Source organism: Trichomycterus rosablanca, chromosome 4 (assembly GCF_030014385.1).
Source record: "Trichomycterus rosablanca isolate fTriRos1 chromosome 4, fTriRos1.hap1, whole genome shotgun sequence".
Lineage (NCBI taxonomy): Eukaryota > Metazoa > Chordata > Actinopteri > Siluriformes > Trichomycteridae > Trichomycterus > Trichomycterus rosablanca.
In genome coordinates, this window is record NC_085991.1 from 47,682,682 (window position 1) to 47,705,577 (window position 22,896).

General features: G+C 43.5%; 1 protein-coding gene across 4 annotated transcripts in view; it reads left to right on the plus strand.

Moving 5' to 3' along the window:
- Positions 1-22,896, plus strand: part of LOC134312456 (zinc finger protein 521) — a 213,552-nt gene that overhangs the window by 32,828 nt on the left and 157,828 nt on the right. For all 4 annotated transcript variants that reach the window (XM_062994418.1, XM_062994419.1, XM_062994415.1 and 1 more), the window contains exon 3: positions 20,991-21,182. Coding sequence is in view for 2 of the 4 variants with exons in the window: in XM_062994415.1 (XP_062850485.1) it covers positions 20,991-21,182 (192 nt within the window). In the remaining 2 variants the exon portion in view is untranslated. The remainder of the gene's footprint in view (positions 1-20,990; positions 21,183-22,896) is intronic.

A 22,896-nucleotide genomic window follows, 5' to 3' on the forward strand; every position in this document is an offset into this window, starting at 1 on the left:
ACCATCAATCAGCCAGCAGAGGTCGTAATTGCATCAGTTATGAGGTCCCTGTCCGGCTCCTCACCCTGTATGAACGACAGCCAAACGTTGTTCATGTAGCCGCCCAGCCGGATGGCAGAGCTGAGATTCGATTTGATATGATTGAAATCCCAGCTCTGGTGTGCTAGCGTGTTTTACCACTGCGCCACCTGAGCGGCCTTAAATTACACTCATAAATAGAATTACATTTACATTACATTTTCAGCATTTAGCAGACGCTCTTATCCAAAGCGACTTACAGTTATGACAGTATACAATCTAAGCAATTAAGGGTTAAGGGCCTTGCTCAAGGGCTCAACAGTGGCAACCTGGCAGAAGTGGGGCTTGAACCGGCAACCTTCTGATTACTAGTCCAGTACCTTAACTACTAGGCTACAACTGCCTGAATGATAGAATAAATAGAAGCTACAATACACAACACAGCTACCTTAATCATTGCATATAAACCTAGAACATCCAGCGACGGTGCGAAATCAGAAGGTTGCCGGTGTGTGTCTCAAAGATGGATATTCTCGTCCGGGTTTTGACCCCACCCACAGAACTGGTTGGGAGTTTTCCAAACTCAGTTACGTGAGTCGTGTTTTAGCTGCTTTACACTTCGCCGTCTTGGACATTTTAGCGAACCGATTGCTAACTGAATTGCCGTAGGATTGCTCGGACGCCTCATAGTGCAACTTAACCATTAAATGTGAGACACTTTAATCTTTGAACATGAGACACAAATCTTAACATTTGATTTTCATATTACACGAGAGATGGCTCATTTCATGGCCGGTGATGCGATTTTCACAGCCATGAATTACTTATGATGGACTTTGTGCTACATGTGCTTGGATGGTGCAGTAGTTTAATACACTGGTCCAATATAGCTGAGACCCAAAGAGACGAGTCTCTGTGGTGTCACTGGCCTGGTCTGGACTAGACTGGGTTGAAAGCTTGATTCTCTGTACGTTCTGTCTATGCAAAACCAACATTGTAGCAGAACGGCCACTCCTGGGTAGATTTGAGTCTGTTTTTTTATGTTTGGAGAGATCATTTACATTTACAGAGTTTAGCAGACGCTTTTATCCAAAGCGACTTACAGTATACAGTCCAAGCAATTGAGGGTTAAGGGCCTTGCTCAAGGACCCAACAGTGGCAACCTGGCAGTGGTGGGGTTTGAACCAGCAACCTTCTACTTACAAGTCCAGTACCTTAACCGCTAGTCTACAACTTCCCTTCATCATCTATCATTGTGATTTGCTGGAGTCCTAAAGCCTAGAGTATGGCTTAGTAGTAATTCATAGATAGGCTTTGACAATCACCTGTGTATTGTACTGTGTATCGTGAGTGTTAATCCACTCCAGGTGGATGTTTTTCTATACATCACGGTTTCTCCCTCTCAGTTTTGCCAGCTCCTGGGCTGCGTGGTGCTGGGCTGTGTGGTTCAGTCCGGTCTGGTTTTCTCCTGGTGTGTGATGACAACATTCTGTATCTGTATGGGAGCTCACGTTGTTGTTACTGTGTTTTGGACCTCACAATGGAAAACAATGGTGCACACGTGCCAAGGCGGCATGTGGTAGCCCGTGGTCCTCTTCAGTCAGCGTGGGTGTTGTGCATGCGTCGGACATGACTAAATCAAGGACAAATAGGTAAACAACAGACGAGCCTGGAGCCGTGAAATAATTAACCCCTCCTGATTGCCTCTGTTGTTGCATATTTATCACACGGAATGATTTCAGATCATAAGATAAAACATGATACTACACGAAGGGAACTAGAGTCGAAATAATTTATTTTGTAAAGCACAGTTTTGTTCATTTAAGGAACAATACAATACAAACTTGAGCTCAGGGCCCACCACAACACCTCGAATGGACCTTCACTAGGCCACATTAAAACTTTAATCCTGCTCCATTCCAGCCATTCAGATCTAAGATTACTTTTACATTTGAATCCTGCTGCATAACCTAATTACACCTCAGCTTCAGCTCACAGACTGATGACCTCACATTCTCATTATTGTCCAATATCACTTCTGGGTAGATCTGAGTCTGTTTCAAGTTTCCATTTGGAGATACACTGATCAGCCATAACATTAAAACCACCTCTTTGTTTCTACACTCACTGTCCATTTTATCAGCTCCACTTACCATATAGAAGCACTTTGTAGTTCTACAATTACTGACTGTAGTACATCTGTTTCTCTACATACTTTTTTAACCTGCTTTCACTCTGTTCTTCAATGGTCAGGACCCTCACAGGACCCCCACAGAGCAGGTATTATTTAGGTGGTGGATCATTCTCAGCACTGCAGTGACACTGACATGGTGGTGGTGTGTTAGTGTGTGTTGTGCTGGTATGAGTGGATCAGACACAGCAGCGCTGCTGGAGTTTTTAAATACTGTGTCCACTCACTGTCCACTCTATTAGACACTCCTACCTAGTTGGTCCACCTTGTAGATGTAAAGTCAGAGACGTTCGTTCATCTATTGCTGCTGTTTGAGTTGGTCATCTTCTAGACCTTCATCAGTAGTCACAGGACGTCTTATCCACTCATCTCAGCACAACACACACTAACACACCACCACCATGTAAGTGTCACACAGTGCTGAGAATGATCCACCACCTAAATAATACCTGCTCTGTAGTGGTCCTGTGGGGATCCTGACCATTGAAGAACAGGGTGAAAGGGGGCTAACAAAGCATGCAGAGAAACAGATGGACTACAGTCAGTAATTGTAGAACTACAAAGTGCTTCTATATGGTAAGTAGGGCTGATAAAATGGACAGTGAGTGTAGAAACAAGGAGGTGGTTTTAATGTTACGGCTGATCAGTGTGTCATCTATCACTGTGGTTGTTTGCTGGTGTCCTAAAGCCTAGAGTATTTACTATTAAAAATAAACTAATAATTAGTAATAAAAATAAACTAATACTTATTGATAAAAATACTAATAATTACTGATTAAACATGCTATTAATTACAAACAAAATATACTAATAATAATTTAAATATACTAATAATTATTAATTAAAATGCTATTAATTACAAATAATGAAGTATATTAACAATTATGAATAAAAGTATACTTACTAAGAAATGAAAAATGTACGTTTGTATGGAAATAGTTGGTTTGTAGGAGAATTTAGTTTAGTAATAATTCATAGACAGACTTTAGACTTATGATCGATCACCTGTGTATTGTGAGTGTTAACTCGCTCCAGGTGGATGTTTTTCTATATATCACAGTTTCTCCCTCTCAGTTTTTCCAGCTCCTTTTTCAACACACTTGCTTCTCTCTAAAACTGTGCTGCTGGGCTGTGGGGTTCGGTCCGGTCCGGTCTTGTTTTATGCTGGTGTATGATTTTAACATTCTGTATCTTTCTGGGAACTCACTGTGGTGTTGCTGTGTTTTGGGCCTCACAATGGGGAAGCGGATTGCCCTCATTCGTGGCGGTGTGACGTGCCTTTTACAAAGCAGACCCCACCAGTAAATCCACTTTATGTGCAGGGACCACCAGTTGGTGGGGTAGGGGTTCCGCTAGTGCATGGCCAAACCGGTATGTTTAAAGGGTTTAAAGGGCTCCCCATTTTTACTTTTCCTGAGAGCCTGTAATATTGTGACATCATAGTTCTCAGTTCTGCGCTGTTCCTGTTCTATCCACTTTCTCCATTGTGGGCTGTGGATGTTTTTGCATCTTTAAGTTGTTAGTTTTGTGTGGGCAGTTGTAGTCTAGCAGTTAAGTTACTGGACAATCAAAAGATCGCTGGTTCAAGCCCCACCGTTGGCAGGTTGCAAACTGTTGGGCCCTTGAGCAAGGCCCTAAACCCTCAATTGTTTAGACAGTGTACTGTCACAGTACTGTAAGTTGCTTTTTTGATAGTACTTTTAAATACATTGTTTGCTCTATCTTGATTGAACATTTGCACTTGGGTTCCAATCCTGTTCTTGCAGTCGCCGTTGTCTCGTTTTATGTTTCTGCCCAAAGCAGCACTAATAGTTGAAGTTAAGTTTTTTAATATTTGGCTATTAATCCTTTAATACTGATAGATGATACAGAAGATTAAAAGCAATTCTCTATATAAACAGAACTCCCTTTGCTAAGTACAGAACATTTCCAACAGAAAATAATCGCTGCCTCCTGTGCGGTGACCCACATGGCTGAGTGAGTGTCGGCTGGAAGTTTTATGACCTTCCCCTCTCACTTTCTCCCTTTCTTTTATTCTTCTTTTTCCGGCCGTAATAAGAAGTGGGTGTCGGTGTGACGGTAATTCAATCTTAATGTCCTCCCATGTGTGTCGGCTCTCCCTGGCTTCAATAAAAGAAACGAACGCACCTTTGATCAGGAGACACCGACACGTGTCGGGTAGAGCCGTTCGCTAGTTAAAATAAATTCTTAATTCGAACTCGAGGGGTGGAAGCAAAGCTGCAGGAGGGGATTATTGTAAAACACAAAAAAAAGCTGAAAAGAAAGCAGGAGTGTTAAATCAGTGGTTCATATTGTTGTATGGTAGTCTGTGTACGGCCTTCAGACGACACAGCCGCGCTGCTGGAGTTTTTAAATACCGTGTCCACTCACTGTCCACTCTATTAGACACTCCTACCTAGTTGGTCCACCTTGTAGATGTAAAGTCAGAGACGATCGCTCATCTATTGCTGCTGTTTGAGTCGGTCATCTTCTAGATCTGGTCAGTGAGGATTTTTGGTTTTTAATGCATTTTATAAAGTGTCCCAAGAAAATGGGGTTTATATACACCGATCAGCCATAACATTAAAACCACCTCTTTGTTTCTACACTCACTGTCCATTTTATCAGCTCCACTTTGTAGTTCTACAATTACTAACTGTAGTTTCTCTGTATGCTTTGTTAAACCCCTTTCATGGTGGATGATTCTCAGCACTGCAGTGACACTGACATGGTGGTGGTGTGTTAGTGTGTGTTGTGCTGGTATGAGTGGATCAGACACAGCAGCGCTGCTGGAGTTTTTAAACACCTCACTGTCACTGCTGGACTGAGAATAGTCCACCAACCATAAATATCCAGCCAACAGCGCCCCGTGGGCAGCGTCTTGTGACCACTGATGAAGGTCTAGAAGATGATCAACTCAAACAGCAGCAATAGATGAGCGATCGTCTCTGACTTTACATCTACAAGGTGGACCAACTAGGTAGGAGTGTCTAATAGAGTGGACAGTGAGTGGACACGGTATTTAAAAACTCCACTCATACCAGCACAACACACACTAACACACCACCACCATGTCAGTGTCACTGACTGGTGTCACAGTGTCACAGTGAGTGTAGAAACAAGGAGGTTGTTTTAATGTTATGGTTAATCAGTGTATAAACGTAATGTGTACGATTTTTTGGCATATTTTTGTTTATGCTTATAAATACTATTTTATTTGTATTTATAAATACAAACTCATTGTGTGTAAATATAAATGTGTGTATTTGAAATGTGTTGCGTATGTGCTGAATAAGAGTGTGTGTGTGTCTGTGTGTGTGTGTAACGTTTGTGCCCAGCTGCATCTGACAATCCAGCCTGTATTCATAATGAGGGTTTGAATCTGGCTCTGGCGAGTATCGATCAGCTGCAGTGCTAGCTAGACGGGGTAGTGCACACCAGATCCAATGGCGGATTCCCCAGGGCTTTCTCAGGAACTGCAGCTCAAGAGCTGTTAATGCCGGACTCCGGCACACGGCGTAGCCGCTTCAGATTTCTGCAACTAATGGCTGCTGTTAGATATACTGGAGCGGCGTAATACAGTACAGTCCAAAAGTCTGAGACCCCTGCCAAGAAGCTCTTTTATTTCATCGTTCATCAAGAACTAGCAGGGTTTGGTTAAATTATGCTCCGCAAACAGGATTACATTGTTCGTTCAGTCAGCGGTAATCTGCTCTTAAGCCAAAAGTATTTGGACACCTGACCATGAGCTTGTTGGACGTCCCATTGAAAAACAAATGCTATTAAAATAGAGTGTATACACTGATCAGTCATAACATTAAAACCACCTCCTTGTTTCTACACTCACTGTCTATTTTATCAGCTCCTCTTACCATATAGAAGCACTTTGTAAGTCTACAATTACTGACTGTAGTCCATCAGTTTCTCTACATACCTTTTTAGCCTGCTTTCACCCTGTTCTTCAATGGTCAGGACCCCCACAGGACCACCACAGAGCAGGTATTATTTAGTGACACTGACATGGTGGTGATGTGTTAGTGTGTGTTGTGCTGGTATGAGTGGATCAGACACAGCAGCTCTGCTGGAGTTTTTAAATACCGTGTCCACTCACTGTCCACTCTATTAGACACTCCTACCTAGTTGGTCCACCTTGTAGATGTAAAGTCAGAGACGATCGCTCATCTATTGCTGCTGTTTGAGTTGGTCATCTTCTAGACCTTCATCAGTGGTCACAGGACGCTGCCCACGGGGCGCTGTTGGCTGGATATTTTTGGTTGGTGGACTATTCTCAGTCCAGCAGGGATGGTGAGGTGTTTACAAACTCCAGCAGCGCTGCTGTGTCTGATCCACTCATACCAGCACAACACACACTAACACACCACCACCATGTCAGTGTGACTGCAGTGCTGAGAATGATCCACCACCTAAATAATACCTGTTCTGTGGTGGTCCTGTGGGGGTCCTGACCATTGAAGAACAGCATGAAAGGGGGCTAACAAAGCATGCAGAGAAACAGATGGACTACAGTCAGTAATTGTAGAAGTATAAAGTGCTTCTATATGGTAAGTGGAGCTGATAACATGGACAGTGAGTGTAGAAACAAGGAGGTGGTTTTAATATTCTGGCTGATCGGTGTATTTGCAGCACTTAGCAGACGCTTTTATTCAAAACTTAACTTACAGTTATGACTGATACAATGAAAGCAATGGAGAGCTAAGGGCCTTGCTCAGGGGCCCACCAGTGGCCAATTTATGGTGGTAGGGCGTACACCAGCATCTTTCTGATTACTGGTCCAGTACCTTAACCTCTGATCTATTACTGCCCTGATCAGCTATAACAACAGCCACTCTTCTAATAAGGCTTCTCACCAGGTTTTGAAGTATATCTGTGTATGGGAATTTGTGCCCTTTCAGTTGAAAGGTTGCTGGTTCAAGTCCCACCACTGCCAGGTTGCCACTGATTGGCCCCTGAGCAAGGTTCTTAACCCTCAATTGCTGGTCCAGTACCCTACCCTCTGAGCTACCACTGCCCTGATCAGCTATAACAACAACCACTTTTCTGAGAAGGCTTCTCACCAGGCTTTGAAGCATATCTGTGTTTGGGAATTTGTGCACGTTCAGTCAAAACATGACAGCATTTGTATGGCTGGGTGCTGATGTTGGTCAAAAAAGGCTCAGCTGCTGATCCAGTTCGTTCCAAAGCTGTTCAGTGGGCCTTCCCTAAACTGTCCTTGAGGTGTCCCAATACTTTAATACACACTCTTTAGAACGATTGTGCACAAATTTCCACAGACACACTCCAAGATCCTGTGGAAAGCCTACACAAAAGAGCTGAGGCTAGTATACAAGTACTTAAAGGGAAGTCCACATTGATTCCCATTGATTTTGCATCCCGATCAGGGTCACATGGCGTCCGGCGACACCCAGAATATAGAGGTGTATTCAGGCAGGCTCCTGACCCACTGGGATCCTGATCCAGACGAAATTATTTGTTTTTAGTATCTGTATAATAGTAATGATTCTACTTCGATATACAATTCAAGACTCGTTGGCTGGACTAGTGGAGGGCGGTTGTAGCCTTGCGGTTAAGGTACTGGACTAGTAATTAAAAGGTTGCAGGTTCAAGTCCCACCTCTGCCAGGTTGTCACTGATTGGCCCTTGAGTAAGGCTCTTAACCCTCAATTGCTTAGACTGTATAGTGTCACAGTACTGTGAGTCGCTTTGGATAAAAGCGTCTGCTAAATGCTGTAAATGTAAATTGACTAATCAGAAGGTTGCCGGTTCAAGCCCCACCACCAGGTTGCCAGTGTTGGGCTCCTGAGCAAGGCCCTTAAACCCTCAATTGCTTAGACTGTATACTGTCACAGTACTGTGAGTTGCTTTGGATTAAAGTGTCTGCTAAATGCCGTAAATATAAATTGACTAATCAGAAGGTTGCCGGTTTAAGCCCCACCACCAGGTTGCCAGTGTTGGGCTCCTGAGCAAGGCCCTTAAACCCTCAATTGCTTAGACTGTATACTGTCACAGTACTGTGAGTTGCTTTGGATTAAAGTGTCTGCTAAATGCCGTAAATATAAATTGACTAATCAGAAGGTTGCCGGTTTAAGCCCCACCACCAGGTTGCCAGTGTTGGGCTCCTGAGCAAGGCCCTTAAACCCTCAATTGCTTAGACTGTATGCTGTCACAGTACTGTGAGTTGCTTTGGATAAAAGCACCTGCTAAATGCCGTAAATGTAAATTGACTAATCAGAAGGTTTGCTGGTTCAAGCCCCACCACCAGGTTGCCAGTTAGGTTGCCCTTAAACCCTCGATTGCTTGAATTGTATTAAATCATAACTGTAAGTCTGCTAAATGCTGTAAATATAAATTTTATATCCTTTCACACTTAAATTTTGGTTCCGTCGTCTCTGAGTGAGTAAAACAACCGAACGTTTTTATCGCTTCGTTCTACTTTGTTCCATCGTTTGTCTATTTCTCTCTCTCTCTGTTCCCATCTCTGGTGGCCTGACAGATTGGCAGGCGACTGCGGCTGGGCGATATGGTCCAACCCCCCACCACCACTACCGTCACCGTTCGGTCCCGGCAGGAAACTTCGCAGGGGGGGACGGAGCTCACTCGCTCAGTCGGGGGTCCGGGGCCCCACAGCAGGAGCACTCGCGAGCTGAGAAGAGAGCATCAATTAAACCGCTATAAATACCGAAGTGCAGAACAGGATTCAATAACGTTTGGTCAGAGAGGTGTCAGAAACTGACCCCAGATGAAAATCGGAGTGATGGATGTCACCGGGACGTCCGGGCAGCCAGAAACCGTCCGAACGTTGACAAACGACCGAGAGCGTACCGGTGATATTGCTGATCGCTCTGCGTCCTCTGAGGACGGAACTGAATCAGAAAAATGTGGACTGGTCCTTTTTGGTTAACGAGTGAACACATGCTGGTCAAATTTGCTCTTTTTATATACAGCGGTACCTTGAAACTCGACATCAATTGGTTCTGGGAGTGGTGTTGAGTTTCAAGGTATTTTTCCCATAAGGATGTTTGGGAAACCTGTTAATGCGTTTCATGGTCCCATGGAAATGCATATATTTTAGACTCATGTAAAATAATGGTAGTTTTTGACACTTATATACTGAAAAAAGCACAAATATAAAATAAAAACACTGAAATAAAGAACCTCGAGCTGTAACACAAGTTTAAAAGTGAAACAGTGAGGAAAATCCAGATAAACACAGACACGTGGAGCTTTCGGACTGAATCTGACGGTTATTCTACACAAATATAGATTCGTCTCATATGTACACTTTGATGACGTTTTACCACTTAAGCCAAGCACTGAACAAAGCGGCTATTCATTGTTAATTTGAAATTAAATACACTGATCAGCCATAACATTAAAACCACCTCCTTTTTTTACACTCACTGTCCATTTTATCAGCTCCACTTACCATATAGAAGCACTTTGTAGTTCTACAATTACTGACTGTAGTCCATCTGTTTCTCTACATACTTTTTTTACCTGCTTTCACCCTGTTCTTCAATGGTCAGGACCCCCACAGGACCACCACAGCGCAGGTATTATTTAGATGGTGGATGATTCTCAGCACTGCAGTGACACTGACATGGTGGTGGTGTGTTAGTGTGTGTTGTGCTGGTATGAGTGGATCAGACACAGCAGTGCTGCTGGAGTTTTTAAACACTCACTGTCCACTCACTCTATTAGACACTCCTACCTACTGTAGTTGGCTCATCTATTGCTGCACAGTTTGAGTTGGTCATCTTTCAGACCTTCATCAGTGGTCACAGGACGCTGCCCACGGGGCACAGTTGGCTGGATGTTTTTGGTTGGTGGACTATTCTCAGTCCAGCAGTGACATTGAGGTGTTTAAAAACTCCATCAGCGCTGCTGTGTCTTATCCACTCATACCAGCACAACACACACTAACACACCAGCGCCATGTCAGTGTCACTGCAGTGCTGAGAATGATCCACCACCTAAATAATACCTGCTCTGTGGTGGTCCTGACCATTGAAGAACAGCATGAAAGGGGGCTAACAAAGCATGCAGAGAAGCTGATGGACTACAGGCAGTAATTGTAGAACTACAAAGTGCTTCTATATGGTAAGTGGAGCTGATAAAATGGACAGCGAGTGTAGAAACAAGGAGGTGGTTTTAATGTTATGGCTGATCGGTGTAAATACATTTTTAAAAAACAAACTGAACGCGTCAAGTTTAAGGGTACACATCTCTCGACGAAGGGCGTCTAGGGGACCGCTGTATTTTAAATCAAATGAATGTGTCTCTATCAGTACATTTAGACATTTAGAGATTAAGAGACTTAAAACTTTTTGAAATGAGGTCCCCAGTGTTGCTTAGCCGCCTTAAAACACATAATATATTAATTAAATAAACATTAATAACACGTCCCATTATCTCCGACTCTTAATGTTTGAATTATGCAAATAAGCCAGATTTAAAAACCAGACCAGATGAGGTGTGTTTGCTCCCAGTTCTCCAGAGCCGTCACAATAAATTGGACGTGTTTTCAACCACTTTTATATCTATTATTTAACACATTACAGACAAACGTGCACTATTAGTATTGGGACACACTTCTAATTGTGTTTAATTAATGTGTGTTTCAGTCACAAACACTGCAAACAGGTGTAATAAATCAATTATATAAAGGAAATTATATGCTTACAGATTTGCAGCAACAGTTTAGGGAAGGCTATTTCCTGTTCCAGCATGACCGTACCCCTTGAACAAAGAAAGTTCTGTAAAACATGAAGAAAAGCATCGTTTAAAGAGCCCTGACCTCAGCACCACTGTACAAACTGGAATGAACTAGAACATCAATTGGCCGAATAGGCACAAATTCCTACAGACATGCACTGATCAGCCATAACATTAAACCAACTCCTTGTTTCTACACTCACTGTCCATTTTATCAGTTCCACTTACCATATAGAAGCACTTTGTAGTTCTACAATTACTGACTGTAGTCCATCTGTTTCTCTGCATACTTTTTTAGCCTGCTTTTACCCTGTTCTTCAATGGTCAGGACCCCCACAGCACCACTACAGAGCAGATATTATTTAGGTGGTGGATCATTCTCAGCACTGCAGTGACACTGACATGGTAGTGGTGTGTTAGTGTGTGTTGTGCTGGTATGAGTGGATCAGACACAGCAGCGCTGCTGGAGTTTTTAAACACCTCACTGTCACTGCTGGACTGACAATAGTCCAGCCAACAGCGACCCGTGGGCAGCGTCCAAGAAGTGGGTCTAGAAGACGACCAACTCAAACAGCAGCAATAGATGAGCGATCGTCTCTGACTAGGAGTGTCTAATAGAGTGGACAGTGAGTGGACACAGTGTTTAAAAACTCCAGCAGCGCTGCTGTGTCTGATCCACTCATACCAGCACAGCACACACTAACACACCAGCACCATGTCAGTGTCACTGCAGTGCTGAGAATGATCCACCACCTAAATAATACCTGCTCTGTGGTGGTCCTGTGGGGTTCCTGACCACTGAAGAATGGGTGAAAGCAGATTAAAAAAGCATGTAGAGAAACAGATGGACTACAGTCAGTAATTGTAGAACTACAAAGTGCTTCTATATGGTAAGTGGAGCTGATAACATGGACAGTAGGTGTAGAAACAAGGATGGCTGTTGTTCTAGCTGAAAAGATCACTCAGAGGTCACTACATTTTAATACCATTTGTTTTTTTTTTAAATGGGACGTCCAACAAGCTCTTGGTCAGGTGTCCGAATACTTTTGGCTGCCCTTGAGTATAGGTCTTTCAGCTATTCTTACTGCTAACAGGTGTATAAAATCAGTGATGTGAAATAAATGATATGCTTCCAAACTCTTGGCCACAGTTGCCACAGCATAACTGACGTAGCTTGACAAATTTGGTGCGATGGAACTTCAGTGGCCTGATCAGAGCCCTTAACTCAAGTCCATGAAATCCCTTCGGGATGCATTGGAATGTTGATTGTGAGCTAGACTTTTAGTGCTTGATCTTTCCACTTCAGATTTACACACTGTGTGCCTAAAAATGTAAAGAAACGCACAATTACAAGTATAAACAAATATGCTGAAAATACACAGTAAAACGGGGGCAAAAGTATTTAGACACTACAGATTAAACACATTAGCTCTGTAGCAAAGTTGTTCTGCAGTTGAGACATCGCTTAGTGGGCAGTTGTAGCCTAGCGGTTAAGATACTGGACTAGTGAGTACAAAGTTGCTGGTTCAAACCCCACCTCTGCCAGGTTGCCACTGTTGGGCCCTTGAGAAAAGTCTTTAAACCTCAATTGCTCAGAATGTATACTGTCAAAGTACTGTTAGTGGCTCTGGATACAAGCGTCTGCTAAATGCCGTAAATGTTGTGGATTGAGTTGTGGGTTTCAATCCTGGCTCTGCCATGTAGTTACTGTTGGACCCTTGAGCAAGGCCCTTAACCCTATAAGCTTCGGGAGCACTGTACAATGGCTGACTCCTTTCATGTGTATATACACCAATCAGCCATAACATTAAAACCACCTCCTTGTTTCTACACTCACTGTCCATTTTATCAGCTCCACTTACCATATAGAAGCACTTTGTAGTTCTACAATTACTGACTGTAGTCCATGCTGTTCTTCAATGGTCAGGACCCCCACAGGACCACCACAGAGCAGGTATTATTTAGGTGGTGGATCATTCTCAGCACTGCAGTGACACTGACATGGTGGTGGTGTGTTAGTGTGTGTTGTGCTGGTATGAGTGGATCAGACACAGCAGCGCTGCTGGAGTTTTTAAACACCTCACTGTCACTGCTGGACTGAGAATAGTCCACCAACCAAAAATATCCAGCCAACAGCACCCCGTGGGCAGCATCCTGTGACCACTGATGAAGGTCTACAAGATGACCAACTCAAACAGCAGCAATAGATGAGCAGTCGTCTCTGACTTTACATCTACAAGGTGGACCGACTAGGTAGGAGTGTCTAATAGAGTGGACAGTGAGTGGACACGGTATTTAAAAACTCCAGCAGCGCTGCTGTGTCTGATCCACTCATACCAGCACAACACACACTAACACACCACCACCATGTCAGACACTGACATGGTGGTGGTGTGTTAGTGTGTGTTGTGCTGGTATGAGTGGATCATTCTCTGCAGTGCTGAGAATGATCCACCACCTAAATAATACCTGCTCTGTGGGGGTCCTGACCATTGAAGAACAGCATGAAAGGGGGCTAACAAAGCATGTAGAGAAACATATGGACTACAGTCAGTAATTGTAGAACTACAAAGTGTTTCTATATGGTAAGTGGAGCTGATAAAATGGACAAAGCGACTTACAATTATGACTGAACACGATTCAAGCAGCTCAGGGGCCCAACAGTGGCAATCTGGCAATGGTGGGGCTTCAACCAGCAGCCTTATGATTTCTAGTCCAGATTTCTTAACCGCTGAGCTACCGTTGCCCACATTTACGTTAGGGGTTAACACTTGTGGCATTTAGCTGCTGCTTCTTACAATTGTGACCAATTACAGTGAAAGCAGTCGAGGCTTGGTCATGGCTTGAACCAGCAACCTTCTCATCATCATTAATCCATTACTTTAATCACTAGGCTACCACCAAATAAAGGAGTTCCATTCCATCTACTACTATTTGCCAGGAAGCAGCTCCATATCATGATGCTCCTTCTGATATTTTTATTCATTTATTAATGGTACTGCTGTATTTTCCAGTGAATATAGCAGCTTTATCTAAGTAGAGCATATTCATATACCAGCAAAAAAAAACAAAAAAAACAAACAAACATCTGTTTTTAATTCTTCATGCTTACCGACTAGCGCTTTGTATTTTAGCATTCCTCCTGGCCGGTGCTGAAACGCTGATGGAGAAAAACATGACTCTCGGCTGTCAGTTAACTTAAGAGAAATGCCATTGATCCTTTGTCCACTCTTCGGGGGATTCAGGTGGAAGAATGTCTAGATCTAATGGATTAATGGGCTTAAATCTGGCCGGAGAGCAATCCAGTATTGACATTGAGCTCTAATCCCATGGATCTTCATGACCTTGCTGCTTCCTGAGTGCCCTCACTGCTTATCCTGGCAGCGCCAACAGCTAGCAGCAACGTACTGTAAAATATATTATGAAATAAAACACATGATCGGATATTATGTTCGATATCACCTGGATATTAGTTTTAGGCTGTTTTATGCATTAAATCCTTAGTTATATTGTGCTTGAGGTGAGGCTGGGAATCTAAAGTACAGAGATAAGCAACATGTCTGTCTAAGCAGATAAGAAACAACGGTTAGCACAGAATGGAGGTTCCAAAGTCCAACACTCAATTAGCGCTTTTTCACAAAAAGAACTTTCACCAAAAGAACAAAGCCTGCGTCATCAACGGTGGGCGTTACATAAAGAAAGTAAAGAGTAGTAACATGATGGTGGAGCGTGTAGATTATGTGCGAGCATTTGTGCTGTTGTGACAAATGTTTGTTTTTATGCAAAAAGCATTGATCAGCTCTTGGTGAAAAGAAGACGTAGACATGTTTGTCGCAGTTGTTGTTTTCTTTAGTTAATTAACGTGAGAAGCGTTTTGTACTTCGCTCTCATCGCGACCCTCGGCGCAAAGAGCTGATTTGCTCAGCGCTCGGCTTGAGCGAGAAAATATCACTAAAGTTCCAAGATACAAACAAACATCTGTGTGAAATAACCATCAAATCCAGCCTAAAATACAGCACATGTATCTGTGTTTAGCTTCATCTAAAAAAGTGTAACGTGGCTGAAAGTATGACACAGAAACACTCAGTTTCTCTCTGTTATTACAGGTTATAAGTGCTCTGTATTGCCCAAATTCATCGGTCATTGTTTTAGTACAACAAGCCACGTTAAGCTTTATTTTTCACATTAAGTGTTTGTTCTGTCCGGGTCGCTTTTACCACGTCATACCACACAGTTCATCTCTTTTGAAAATATTAGCGAATATCAGCGGCAAACTGGATCTAAATTTAATCAGGTGAACTTTAAAAGTTGAAAATGGTTTAAATTCTATATCATGTTTTAATGTCTCATGTGAAGCGTCCAAACCTCTACAGTGTGACACACCCACAGACGACGTCACGGTTCGCGCTGAAAAAACAAGTATTCTGTGCTGGATTCGAATGCTAGTTCGCTGTCTGGAACCTCTTTTTTTCGGTGGAAACACGCGGAACCGGTTCAAAATTGGAACAAAGCCGGATCCACGTCGGTGGAAAAGGGGTAAATGTGATGTTACTAGAGCAATATAAAGGGAGGGCCATAGTATCTGTTCCTTGTTCTTCTTCAGTTATTCCACTGCTGTGAGAACCCACAATTTTTCCAATCCAGTCAACTGTAATTTTTGTTTTCAGTTATCATCCCACGAGTTATCATCCCATTTCTCCATTACACTTTTCAGCCACACCCATTGGTAACAGGTTGTGTAAGTTATCACCATTGTGGCAACACATTGTGGAATTTGGGTGAAGTCAAAGTCCCTGAAGTCATTCTAAAGGTACGCTAGCCTGTGCAGACACTCGACCGGTTGATCTGAACCCTTGATCCCTGGATCTCGGCGCCAGGTCAGATGTCTGCACGGACACGATCGGCTGATGTCTGAGATGGGTGGGTGGTTGAAACGGCCCAGTTATTGAGAGGTACACTTTGGAGCAGCACAGAGCCCTCAACCCCACAATTCTGAGATGAGCTGTGGAGCGAATGCTTTTTTTTTTATTGAACTGGATTGTTGCACATTCTCAGCGAAACACTCCAAAGTATTGAGAAGATCCTTTCTAAAAAGTGGAGGCAGGATGGAGCATTTCAGAAACTGCTGATCTTAAAAAATTGTTTCAGGAAACCTGTGCCCACCATAAACCTTAGATTCCTTAGATACCTGTTCTAGGCTGGTAGGAGTCATAATTGATGGGATATTTTGCTCAACGTTTAATGTGTTCATTTTTATATCCTTTACTGCTCACTATGGGTCTGTCTGAAAACCTAGTGAGCTGCCTTGCTGCCTACTGCCTAACTGATCAGCCGCCTCAGTAAAGAGGATTCTAATAAGACATCTAAGTCACAACTCAGACTATTTAGACGCACTACTTAGACAGAGATTACGGCTATTACATCACCGCAGTTTTAGCTTACTAAGCGAACACAGTTAGCCTCAGGCCATTAAAACCAATGTGCCGAGGCGACACAACCCACTAGCATGCCAGCTAACGTCTCCCTCTTTAATACAAATTAAAAATCAACGACAATTTATTTACATTTGAAAAGAACTCTGTTAGTTGCTCTGCATTCGTTCACCATATTTGTCATTTTTTGTGAGAAAACTTGTGCCGCACTGAATGCTGGGATTGTCTTCACTGCTAAGGCAGCATCGGACGCTCCCTCGTTGTTCAGTCAGATTATCACTCGGAATTAAGGCACCTCAGTAGGAGCATTTTAGAGCATCTAAGAATTTAGACACGCCCTCTTCTCGTGTGTAGGATGACATAACATGACTCTCGGCTGTCAGTTAACTTAAGAGAAATGCCGCTGATCCTTTGTCCACTTTTCGGGGGATTCAGGTGGAGATGGAGCATTTCAGAAACTGCTGATCTTCAAAAATGTAGTCTAGTTTCAGGAAACCTGTGCCCACCATAAACCTTAGATTCCTTTGATTCCTGTTCTAGGCTGGTAAAATGCTCAGTAGGAGCATTTTAAGGAATCTAAGAATTTAGACATGCCCTCTACTCGTGTGTAGGATGACGTAACATGACTCTCGGGCTGTCAGTTAACTTGCCGCTGATCCTTTGTCCAATCTTCGGGGGATTCAGGTGGAGATGGATATATAATAAGATCACTATGTTTTGAAAGAGGGGCACTTCCAGGGACTAGGACCATGTCTGGTATGTTTTACTGTCGTGCTCCTAGTGTTTTTTCTGAACGGCAAAGTCCACTAATAAATATATTGCTGCCAAGGAAGGATGAATGAATAATAGTGCTGGCCTGTTACTTCTAGCAAAATGCAAAGTACAGTTTAATTATTTAGATGTGTCCACTGCTTTTTTGCCCATAAGTAAGGTGGCTAAAGAAACACTGCACTTTAAACACTCTGCTCGTCTTCCATTACATGCCCGACCATCTAAAAAAAAGACACGGAGTACCGTGATCATGCCCATTGGGATCTGACAGCATGGTTCGGGTGACCATGCTTGGCATGGGCGACCCCCGTCCTAAGATTTCTTTAGCAGACTCGGCCAAGCATCTGCCAGGAGCACGCTGAGATTTTTTTGTCTTCTCCCACCACCTCCTGCTAGCTTCTGCCGTGTCCCCACAGGGACGGGTGCACCGATATTTTTAGAGGGTACGTTCTACACGCTTCCGTCGCCATGAGAGGAGGACAATGGAAGGTGTCGGGTTACATCAGTACTTGGCGTCCAGGCTCGGGAAGCAAAGGAGAGGAAAGAATCCGGGGTGGCCTCGACGAGTTTTGGAACGGTGCTCCTCAAGGAATTTCACACCCATGTGATACGCCCCCTCCGTGTAAAATAAGGCTCAAACTGGAGGGTTTGTGCATCCAGATTGTTCCACGATCCTAACGTGGGTGTAGAATGATACGCACCATGGGACGTTTATGTGAAGCCGTCTCTGGATCCCAGAAGTAGATATAATTGTGGTCTTATTGTTGCACATACAGTAGAGCAATCTGGACTACAGATTGTAACGTGAGGGGAAAAAAAAGAAGTCAAACTTTCTTCAAACAGTGACTAATTTTTAAAGTTGGAAGTTCATCTACGCTGGTATGATAGTGCTGTGATTTCAGTGATTTGTGGAAATGTTGCCTTATTTGTGCATATAACGGGGTCTAGTTTTAAAACACATTTTAATAACTACATGGAACAGTTGTCTCTTGCTTTAGGCTGGACAAATAAAACAGAATAATGAGGTCGCTGTGCAGAACTCAACAGCTGTGCCATTTTGCCATTCCCTTCCATATCTGTTTTGTTTTGTCCATTTTATCAGCTCCACTTACCATATTGAAGCACTTTGTAGTTCTACAATTACAAACTGTAGTCCATCTGTTTCTCTTCATGCTTTTTAACCTGCTTTCACCCTGTTCTTCAATGGTCAGGACCCCCACAGGACCACCACAGAGCAGGTATTATTTAGGTGGTGGATGATTCTCAGCACTGCAGTGACACTGACATGGTGCTGGTGTGTTAGTGTTTTGCTGGAGTTTTTAAATACCGTGTCCACTCACTGTCCACTCTATTAGACACTCCTACCTAGTTGGTCCACCTGGTAGACGTAAAGTCAGAGACGATCGCTCATCTATTGCTGCTGTTTGAGTCGGTCATCTTCTAGGCCTTCATCAGTGGTCACAGGACGCTGCCCACGGGGCGCTGTTGGCTGGATGTTTTTGGTTGGTGGACTATTCTCAGTCCAGCAGTGACAGTGAGGTGTTTAAAAACTCCAGCAGCGCTGCTGTGTCTGATCCACTCATACCAGCACAACACACACTAACACACCACCACCATGTCAATGTCACTGCAGTGCTGAGAATCATCCACCACCTAAATAATACCTGCTCTGTGGTGGTCCTGTGGGGGTCCTGATTATTTAAGAACAGGGTGAAAGGGGGCTAACAATGCATGCAGAGAAACAGATGGACTGCAGTCAGTAATTGTAGAACTACAAAATGCTGCTATATGGTAAGTGGAGCTGATAAAATGCACAGTGAGTGTAGAAACGAGGTGGTTTTAATGTTATGGCTGTATCACACTGCCAGATCCATCTGAAGTGAAGGTTGATGTAAGAACCGACCTAGAAGCCTGGACGGGCTCTGCAGAGCAGTGAGATTGATAGCTCACACCCTGGCAGACCTGCTTCTGCTCCGAGAGACAACACTGCAGATACGAGAATATTGATGTGAACGACTCGTGGCTGCCTGCAAGCAAGGCTGAATAATTCAGAGATGCGTGTCACATTGAGAACGTAAGACACGATCTCGGCTTCGTCTGCTTTGTCTCGCTTTGTCTTTCGTTGCGTTTAATTGGCAGACGCCGTGTAGAATGCACGAGCGCCGAATCCGTCTCAGACATGTTTATTTTCTGTTTCTTTTACTATGAAAGATCAGGTAAATAACTAAATAACTATCAAGAACTTAGGAAATAAATAATCATTATTATGAAACAAAGCGGTCCGAAAAAAATAATAATGAATAATTATTAATTAATCAATATTAATAATGTGTGCTCTTGTGGCACAGCTGTAAATAACACTAGCCCATTGCTGCAGAGATCTAGGGTTTAAATTCCTAGCTGTGCTAACCAGTCAGGCATCTACATACAGACCGATCAGCCATAACATTAAAACCACCTCCTTGTTTCTACACTCACTGTCCATTTTATCAGCTCCACTTACCATATAGAAGCACTTTGTAGTTCTACAATTACTGACTGTAGTCCATCTGTTTCTCTATATACTATTTTAACCTGCTTTCACCCTGTTCTTCAATGGTCAGGACCCCCACAGGACCACCACAGAGCAGGTATTATTTGGGTGGTGGATCATTCTCAGCACTGCAGTGACACTGACATGGTGGTGGTGTGTTAGTGTGTGTTGTGCTGGTATGAGTGGATCAGACACAGCATCACTGTTGGAGTTTTTAAACACCTCACTGTCACTGCTGGACTGCTGGCAGCGTCCTGTGACCACTGATGAAGGTCTACAAGATGACCAACTCAAAGAGCAGCAATAGATGAGCGATCGTCTCTGACTTTACATCTACAGGGTGGACCAACTAGGTAGGAGTGTCTAATAGAGTGGACAGTGAGTGGACACGGTATTTAAAAACTCCAGCAGCGCTGCTGTGTCTGATCCATTCATACCAGCACAACACGCACTAACACACCACCACCATGTCAGTGTCACTGCAGTGCTGAGAATGATCCACCACCTAAATAATACCTGCTCTGTGGTGGTCCTGACCATTGAAGAACAGGGTGAAAGGGGGCTAACAAAGCATGCAGAGAAACAGATGGACTACAGTCAGTAATTGTAGAACTTCAAAGTGCTTCTATATGGTAAGTGGAGCCGATAAAATGGACAGTGAGTGTAGAAACAAGGAGGTGGTTTTAATGTTAGCTGAATGGTTTTAATAACAAAATCTAAAAGCAGGTAGTGTCACACAGCTTCGGTACCAAAGGTTTGAGGTCCCATCTTCAAGTATCTGTGTAGGGTTTTGTAGAGGACACTTGGATGGCAGCATGGACCAGACTGACGCCTGGATTAGGTGGAAGGTTTGGTTTGGGAATGGTGGGGGATATGGGTTGGATTGGCAAAGTAATTTAATGTAATTGGCGACACCATGGCAATGTGTATGGGGTAGGGGTCCCGACCGGATGCATTTTTTGGTCCAAATAAAGAGGACATGCCTGGGAATAAGAGGACGTATACAAATGGACACCTTATGTTTGGGATGTTGTCTTCTGTTAGCATGAGCATGTAGGTGGAATGCCCACTCATGTTCCTCTATGAGTGTGTGATGCCCTGCATCCAGTGTGTTCAGAATGGGTACAGGATCCACCTTGACCCTGACCGGGATGAATCGATTCGGTTCCCATCATGATAAACACAGAAACCATTCACTTTTCATTTTCATTCACCACGACTTGTCTAACACCGACTCCGGCTGCGCTGTCCCAGCGGAGACAACATCCAGTAGTGACCACAGCGCTGCGTTTTCTCTTGTTTTGCACAACAGATCGCGAGTGTGACCCCAGCGCAGCGTGCGAGGATGCCGAGGACGGGCGTCTGACGAGGAGAAGGAACTCTCCGGAGGAAGGGGACGAGGGGGAGGAGGAGGACGAGGAGCACAGCTGCCGCTTCTGCCACCAGGTTTTCGACTCAGCGAGCGATCTAACCCAACACAAGATTAATCAGTGCCAGCTGACAGGTAAACAATGCTCACTCCATTTCTCTTAGTCTAGCGCCAGCGCTGCCACCGAACCCGCTTCCTGGGTCGCTGTGTTTTTCTCCAGTGTTTTGTCTTTTTGTTTCTGTGAAAATCATGTGAAAAAAATACAGCTTTTTTATTTTAAACTCTTGTACTCTTGCAGTTTGGCTTTCTGATCATACGTGATGCATTGATGGCTTCAAGCCTAGTTCATGCTTTGTTCAAACCCAAAGTCAATTTCAGAACATTGAAATGTATTATGGTTAATCAAAAATGTCAAAAATATTTTTGATACCACTGATTTCCTCTGCTGTCTTGTCAGAGTGCTTACAATAGTGGTGTATTATTTGTGTAGTGCTTAGCGTGGTTCTCCATACATGATGCGGCTCTCTGTAAGACTATATATATACTGTATATACCAATCAGCCATAACATTAAAACCACCTCCTGGTTTCTACACTCGCTGTCCATTTTATCAGCTTCACTTACCATACAGAAGCACTCCATCAGTTTCTCTACATACCTTTTTAACCTGCTTTCATGCTGTTCTTCAATGGTCAGGACCCCCACAGGACCACCACAGATCAGGTATTAATTTAGGTGGTGAATTATCTCAGCACTGCAGTGACACTGACATGGTGGTGGTGTGTTAGTGAATGTTGTGCTGGTATGAGTGGATCAGACACAGCAGCGCTGCTGGAGTTTTTAAACACCTCACTGTCACTGCTGGACTGAGAATAGTCCATCAACCAAATATATCCAGCCAACAGCGCCCCGTGGGCAGCGTCCTGTGACCACTGATGAAGGTCTAGAAGACGACCAACTCCAACAATACCAATAGATGAGCGATCGTCTCTGACTTTACATCTACAAGGTGGACCAACTAGGTAGGAGTGTCTAATAGAGTGGACAGTGAGTGGACACGGTATTTAAAAACTCCAGCAGAGCTGCTGTGTCTGATCCACTCATACCAGCACAACACACACTAACACACCACCACCATGTCAGTGTCAGTGCAGTACTGAGAATGATCCACCACCTAAATAATACCTGCTCTGTGGCGGTCCTGTGGGGGTCCTGTTAGTATGTAGAGAAACAGATGGACTACAGTCAGTAATTGTAGAACTACAAAGTGCTTCTATATGGTAATTGGAGCTGATAAAATGGACAGTGAGTGTAGAAACAAAGAGGTGGTTTTAATTTCATGGCCAATCAGTGTACATCTACATATTCAAGTACAAGTAGTAATTGATTATGTATTAATATTTATTTTAAAAATGTTAAATTTCCCCCCGCAAGCTATAGTAGCAAACAGCACCAACTACGCTCAACCCAGTTAAGAAAACAGAGAGGTGAAAATCCAGCATGACGACTCCCTAACACAATAATGAACATAACTGCTGGCACCAGCGCTGATTTATAATGAGCTATATTAAGAAATGATCACATCTGGCCCAAAAGCTAATGTTAAGATAATATTTTCGATAGGAAGTAGTTGTCGTTTATGCACGCGGTTTAATCCAGCGGGTCGATCACCGGCGCGTCCCTGCAGATCGGCTTTATTTTAACCCTGACAGTAAGGCCTTTGTGTTCCTGATCCGTCTGAGACGTACGAGCTCTCCGAGAGACGAAATGTGGTTCGCATGTGTGCAATGTGCGAGTGATCAAAATTCTCTTGTATCTAACCGCAGAATTATAGGGCACGAATGATTTG